The sequence below is a fragment of the Rhagoletis zephyria genome, unplaced genomic scaffold, assembly GCF_001687245.7.
Source record: "Rhagoletis zephyria isolate East Lansing unplaced genomic scaffold, Rhagoletis_zephyria_1.1 Rzeph_scaffold_11439, whole genome shotgun sequence".
Lineage (NCBI taxonomy): Eukaryota > Metazoa > Arthropoda > Insecta > Diptera > Tephritidae > Rhagoletis > Rhagoletis zephyria.
This window is the reverse complement of record NW_016168516.1, coordinates 3,711-11,196: the sequence shown is the minus strand read 5'-3', so window position 1 is coordinate 11,196 and position 7,486 is coordinate 3,711. Positions and strand designations below refer to the sequence as shown.

The 7,486-nt window shown below is 37.2% G+C and overlaps 1 protein-coding gene across 1 annotated transcript in view; it reads left to right on the top strand.

The window, feature by feature from the left end:
- LOC108377084 (CCR4-NOT transcription complex subunit 3-like) overlaps positions 1 to 2,271 on the top strand; it is a 6,664-nt gene extending 4,393 nt beyond the window's left edge. Inside the window, exon 10 of the mRNA XM_017633348.1 lies at positions 1,845 to 2,271. Coding sequence (XP_017488837.1) covers positions 1,845 to 1,943 — 99 coding nt within the window. The 3' untranslated portion in view covers positions 1,944 to 2,271. The remainder of the gene's footprint in view (positions 1 to 1,844) is intronic.
- The last annotated feature ends 5,215 nt before the right edge of the window (positions 2,272 to 7,486 follow it).

The window sequence follows — 7,486 nt, the reverse complement described above, 5'->3', positions numbered from 1 at the left end:
TAAGTTTTCATTTAATAGTTCTATTCGATAAACACATTGATCATGATCACCCCAAACCAAGAGGATGAGAGGAAACCCGAAAATGTTAACTCGTCTGCGAAAGTAAAAATTAGTGAACACTTATCGTCGNGTAAGTTTTCATTTAATAGTTCTATTCGATAAACACATTGATCATGATCAGTCAGCACCCCAAACCAAGAGGATGAGAGGAAACCCGAAAATGTTAACTCGTCTGCGAAAGTAAAAATTAGTGAATACTTATCGTCGCTACACACGAATAAAGGTGCGCTAGTGTTTTGACGGCGAAAAAAGGCGCGTAGAAAAAATTTGCGAAAAAAGATGCTTATGAAAAACTTTGGCGAAGTATGTTAAGAGTCGTTGACGCTGAAGTTTTTTTATGCGTCTTTTTTCGCCGTCAACTTTTGAGCTCGCGCCTTTATTCGTGTCTAGTGACGTTACAGTCACATAGCAGGCAGTAAGAATGGCATATAAGATAAAAAAAGTAAATTGCAATATGCTTTCGGTTCATATTCAGCCTCANTCGCCGTCAACTTTTGAGCTCGCGCCTTTATTCGTGTCTAGTGACGTTATAGTCACATAGCAGGCAGTAAGAATGGCATATAAGATAAAACAAGTAAATTGCAATGATATGCTTTCGGTTCATATTCAGCCTCAACTCGTCAACAGTAGCATTGTCTACTGTCGTACTGAAATAAGTAAACGACCAAAATCGTCGAAAATTATACAGTGCTGCCAAGTTTTTCCATTTTAATACACTAGTCGAGTGGAAATTTTAGGCAATGCCGTGAAATTGTCGACACGATTCGACTCTCGAAAAACGACTTGCATTCCACACGACTCTCGCAATAAGGGTGAATATTTCGTGTTGGGAGCTAAAACTTTTCCGGCACCATAAAGTAAAGGTTGCACACTTGCTTCGAAGTGTCACATTGCTTTCTCAATTTTTGGATGCTGCCTGTTTTTGTATTAATTTGTAATTATTATTAATTAGGACTAATGTAAAATACATACATATGTATGTAGGTATTTACATTTGAAAAAGTATTTGCTATAGTACTAATTTTTACTGGAACCTGAAAATTTTTACTGTAAAAGTGTATATTAACCCAAAAAATATGCAAGAGAGCACTGAATCGAGAGCGTAATAACACGGGAGAGCTGCAAATTCTTGCTAGTGAAATTTTTACTAACAGAAATTAGTTAGCAAAAGAAAGCCGCCATTAAATTGGTTAAGCATAAACAAAAGTAAAATGAATGGAAATCAAAATATTACTGATGTACTGGACTGTGCCAGTGCTTGTGTGTAAAGCAAAGAGTTCAAAACTGATTTATAAATAGTAAAATGTTTTTTTTTGTTTTACAGCAAAATGTCAAAACAGTGCAAGAACTATTCACTTGCAAGTTTTTACTAGTTTTTCTGCTAGTTTTCTCTTCTTCTCAATTTCACGCTCCATTTGGCTTTTACGCTCTAGCTTGCAACTTTTTACTGGGAAAGTTACTATACACATTTTATATTTAGCTATTAAANTGTGTGTAAAGCAAAGAGTTCAAAACTGATTTATAAATAGTAAAATGTTTACAGCAAAATGTCCAAACAGTGCAACAACTATTCACTTGCAAGTTTTTACTAGTTTTTCTGCTAGTTTTCTCTTCTTCTCAATTTCACGCTCCATTTGGCTTTTACGCTCTAGCTTGCAATTTTTTACTGGGAAAGTTACTATACACATTTTATATTTAGCTATTAAACCTCTTTCCTGTCATTGAGACCCATGCATTTGTAGCTCCTAAATAAAATATTCATAACCATTATGTTTTGTTTGCAGGGTACGTACATCTACTTTGATTACGAGAAATGGAGTCAACGCAAAAAGGAGGGATTCACTTTTGAATACAAGTACTTAGAGGACAAGGAGTTGAATTGATTGCTGTGCTTAGCAGCAAGTGTAAAAAGAACTTTTGTTATAAAAAATGTTTGAATAACTTCTAAGCTACATAAGCCAACAGCAGCAACTACAACAACATCATCATTACCACCTCTTACAACAGCGCAGCAAGCAAGAATGAAAACTAAAACAACAATCATCAGCTGAAGTACTACGTTCGCATTCACTGTTCAAGTTTTTCCACATGTTGTTCCTTTTTAAATTTGCTATGTTAATTTTTTTTTTTTTTTACTGTTTATGAGCTCTGCAAATGCGTTAAAACGAGAAAAGAAAGCGAAAAATATCAAATCTACAACATACAATCATATAAATAGTACATATTCTAATTTGAAAAGGTTTAAACTTTTATAGATCCTATACAAAAATTCGCATAGAAGGCCATTATAATTTGCCTAATCAAGTCACGCATTATAATTTTGTGGAGTCAAATTGAAACAACTTCGCCATTCTCCTTGTTAACAAAGGCTCAAGCAGTAACAGAAGAAGGAAGCATCTGCTGTCGCCGTATGTCGACAAGGTTTGTACAGCAGCATACATGTGCGAGAAGAGGGAATAACGGAAATTATTAGGAAACTTCAAAAAATTATAAATACGTACATCTATTAAACAAAACCACCAATTAAAAGTTGCTCCATTTTCTTCCTTGCCTTTCTCAAAAGTATTTGGGAACGTTATGTGGCGCCCAACTTCAAAAACCTTATTTCTCTAGGTTTAATTTTTATTTTCTCCGTTTTTCTGTTATAAATTCATTCATTGAACATAAAACCATACACTTTGCAATTAACGAAAAATGGAAAAACCCCCAACTACAAACATGCATAATACTTTATAAAAGAGATGAAAATGTTTTACAAACAACAATAAAAATCGAAAAAATGTTAAAAAGAGGTGAAGTTAAAAGAACATGATACAACTTTGAAGAACAAAAATCATCAAATGAAAAGTAAATACAAAAACAAAAAAATTTAAATCTTTTGAAAAAAGGATTAAGCTAATTTTTAAAATAAAAATTTAAAATATTATTACAAAATTTCAACGTCTTATTTAATACATCTTTTTTATGCAAAATCATGTTTATTAATTTTCCTTTACGATATTAGCCTTGTATCTTTCAGCATAAGTTACAATAACATAATGTCGTTTATGCTTCCATAACAGCTCACAAAAAATTTCTAGCCAAGTATATGTGCCCAATTTTTTATAAGTATGTATATTAGAACGCAATTGTGATAACGCAGCAATGCCGCAGCGTTAAAAAATGTTTTTTGAAGAAAGTTCTGTTTGGGGAGCGGAAAATGTTTGCATTGCAAGGCAATTGAGATCAGTTAAGCTCTACCCATAATTACAGCGGACGACGGCTTCCGTCAGATTTGAAAACTATCATTAAAATAAAATAATTTTTCGGTACGGGCGTTTATGAAGATTTGCTGGAAGTAAAAATGGATTAAAATGTTGCCAAACTTGTGAAAATAATAAAAATTACTACAATCAACACTCAATCAACATTGTGCCGTCTCCACTGGGCGGTAAAAATAGAAATAAATTTGAATTTACCGAAAAACGTCGGCAAAACGCTGCCGCCGCAATTACGAGCCATTCCATANATTTTTTATAAGTATGTATATTAGAACGCAATTGTGATAACGCAGCAATGCCGCAGCGTTAAAAAATGTTTTTTGAAGAAAGTTCTGTTTGGGGAGCGGAAAATGTTTGCATTGCAAGGCAATTGAGATCNATTAGAACGCAATTGTGATAACGCAGCAATGCCGCAGCGTTAAAAAATGTTTTTTGAAGAAAGTTCTGTTTGGGGAGCGGAAAATGTTTGCATTGCAAAGCAATTGAGATCGCAAAGTTAAGCTCTACCCATAATTACAGCGGACGACGGCTTCCGTCAGATTTGAAAACTATCATTAAAATAAAATAATTTTTCGGTACGGGCGTTTATGAAGATTTGCTGGAAGTAAAAATGGATTAAAATGTTGCCAAACTTGTGAAAATAATAAAAATTACTACAATCAACACTCAATCAACATTGTGCCGTCTCCACTGGGCGGTAAAAATAGAAATAAATTTGAATCAACCGAAAAACGTCGGCAAAACGCTGCCGCCGCAATTACGAGCCATTCCATATGCCTTTGTGAGTTTTAATTTTGGCACGTACCGACGACCGCTTTACCGTCGTTCGCTGCAATTCTGGGTAGAGCTTTACAGTGCGGTTGGAGAGAAAGTTTCAAATTGTTGCTTGCAAACATATTTCCAGCAACAATTTGCAAGCTGAACTGTGGAACATGGTTGGATTCGTGTCAATGCAAGCTAGTTCATACGGTAGACAAACGGGCTCGATTATTTGCATAACCAGCCTTAATTTGCTTTAACTCATGCATTTTCCTCTTTAGAATGAGCATAAGCAGCCGAACAAATGCACGAAATTTTTAATTTAATTTAACTCGGATCCGGGGAGTTTTCGATGGCAACACTGGTAAAAACGGCCAGTTGTTGTCTTTTGTACAAGTGAGCAAACGAAGCAGTCGAGTTTCGCGTACGCGGTAGCCGAGTGGTGAGAATTGCGAGCTGCAAGCCTGTAGCTGCCAGGTTCGATCCTCGGTTGGAGCGATTGCAAAACATTTTTTGTTTTTATTATTTATTTGTCGATGTTATTGTGGCTTATTAACATTTTTATTTTTAATATTTTCACTGAGCTTTGTACGACGATTGTTTATTAGGAAAAATTTAAAAAGCAACAAAGCCTAAGCGGTAGAAGTTATAGCAGCTATTTCGGAGATCACCGCATCCCCTCATCAGACTTCTTTTTCTAGACTTCAGCAGGGATCGAACCTGGGTAATCGATGTTCAAAGTCAGAAGCATTAACCACTTATTTATTTAATATTTTTTTTTTTTATATATTTAATTTTACTTTATTTTATTTTCATTTGCTTTATTTTATATCACATCTCTTATTTTACTATTAGTTAATTTTAATTTTTAGAGATGAATTTTGTTAAAAAGTCAACAACTAACTGAAAGCAACGTAAAAGAAATATAGAGCTTATAAAAAAAAAGAATGAAAAAGAAATAGAAAAAGTCTACTGGCCGTGGGACTCGAACCTAACACACGCTAAAACTGATGCATTATGTATACTAAAGCGACTGAAAAATTCAAGCAGTGGGTCACCGAAATTGCGCAAATAGAAACTGAGCATTTAGATATTATTTCCGTTTAAACCGAAACTGTGCGTGTATGCTTTATTTCGGGTTTTTTCATTGCATTATTTCGTAGGCACAGTTTCCATAGGGCACTGTCACACGGTCAGTATTTATTGACGTGATCCAAGTATCGCTATATTTATTGACGGTGTAGCATGCAGTGTTGATGGATCGTGATCCATATCGCAAAATTTCTAAAATTTTTGAAATCTGGATCGCGGATCGCAATATTGTCAATATATATTGACCGTGTAGCACTTACAAAAGGATAGTACATTTCGTCAGTACATCTTGTACTCTCATAATGCGAACATCGAAAACGTATCCGTTCGTTCTCGCTGCTTAAAACCTTTCAAAACAAATTGAAAAAATTTTAATGTACATGGGAAATTTTAAAATAATTGTGGAATGCATTATCTGCAAATTATTCATACAAAATAAAAATATTTTCTTGCATCATAATAAGCGTTCAGCACAAAAATTACGCAAATACTGACTGAGCATGTAGCATTCGTGCGCGATCCATCAATCCATCGATATGGATCGCGATCCAAAGATCGTGATTATTACTGACCGTGTGACAGGGCCCATATGCACAATTTCAGGGTGCCGATTTCTTATTGTCAGAAACTAGGGTTTGGTATCAAATATCGTCGTTTCAACTTTCACTAAACCATGATTCAATAATTAAAGGTTTGCTCACTAGTGACATTAAAGTTTTGACACTCCCTTAACTTCCTTACAACGGACATGATGGCCACTACAACAACAACAACTATAACTATAGCTGCCCTTAGACCAAACCAAAATTGACGACCAAAACCGCGTGGTGGTCAAGGGAGCTCCCTGCGCTCCGGAAAGAGGCACGCAAACTTTTCAACAAGGACAAGCGCACCGGAGGCTGGGATGAGTATGCAGCTAAACCAACCATCTACAGCAAGCAGATTGGGAAGGCGAAGAGAGCTAGTTTTAGAACCTTATGTGAAGGTATTTCGAATACCCCAGCAGCTGCGAGGCTACACAAGGTTCCAGCCAAAGGAATGGTGGAAACGAAACTTGCGCAAAAACGCAGTGACGGCACCTACATTAGAAGATTGGAAGAGAGGACTACCACTCTGCTTGACCGTGGAAACACAATGCCGGCGAGCGAAAGGTGGCCGTATGCTTTTTTACTTTCAAAGATTTAGAAGAATTATTTTTAATGGTTGAAAAATATAGTGATCGATTCGTTAAATCTGGTTTAAAATAAAATAATTTATAATAATTCCCCCTTGCCTTATATTTATATTTGTTAGCATTTCATCATTTCTAAATATGGTTTCGTTTCTCGAAATATGGTCACCTAACTTATAAGTGCGACGAAGTGGTATCAGCTGTTTTCGCTACCGTTCTAATTCTGTTAAAGTAGGCGAAATAGCAGGGCGAACGGTGAACGACGGCATCGCCCAATTCGGCGAACTTCGCCGTTCGCCGGGTATTGTGTTTCAAGCATGAGGCACACTTCCCAGAGGCCACTCCCATTGGAGCCAGTAGTAGTGGATGAACTCCTCCAGCTTCTCTGAGGTATCCGCCGCTAAGGCTATGCGACCGATATAGTCCTTGGTGGCTTGATTTTCAAGAACCACTCTGGCTACCGTGAGACAATCGCTCACTAAGCTACAACCACTGGCATGTGTATGCATAACGGGAGCGATGCGCACGTGTCCGAGGACAGCGCTGGAAGTGGTCCTATAACTCGAGCTCATTTATACAACCATAGAACACTTCGCCAAAAGAACTCTACTCATTTATGCTAGAGAGGGATATGGAAGAGCGGGGTCCCCGCTCCCGCTAGCTCTGCTTCCGAGGGATGAAATATGTAGAACTATAGTTTTTGAAAAAAGGTTTAAAACTAAAATAAGCAGTGAAGCAACCTGGAGTACCTCCTCCTTCGAGAGACTCCTTTAGGATGGTACACTGCAGTGGTACACAGACGTCTCGAAGACCCCAGAAGGAATAGGGGCTGCAATCTATGGACCCAGGCCCAGGATCTACATTCCTGTGGGGTAATACCCGAGCAAATTTCAAGCAGAAGTCTACGCCATCTAATTGTGTGCGGAGACCATCATAAGCAGAGGATGCCGTAATGAGAGAATTGTAATTCTAAGTGGCAGTCAGGCTTCACTCAAAGCCCTTTTATCTTTTGAAATCACATCGTCTCTGGTCCTTGAGTGCATAGAGAGGCTCAACTCCCTTGGTAGGCACAATAACATCAGACTGGCGTGGGTGCCTGGCCATATGGGAATAGAAGGGAATGATGCGGCGGACTGTCTCGCAA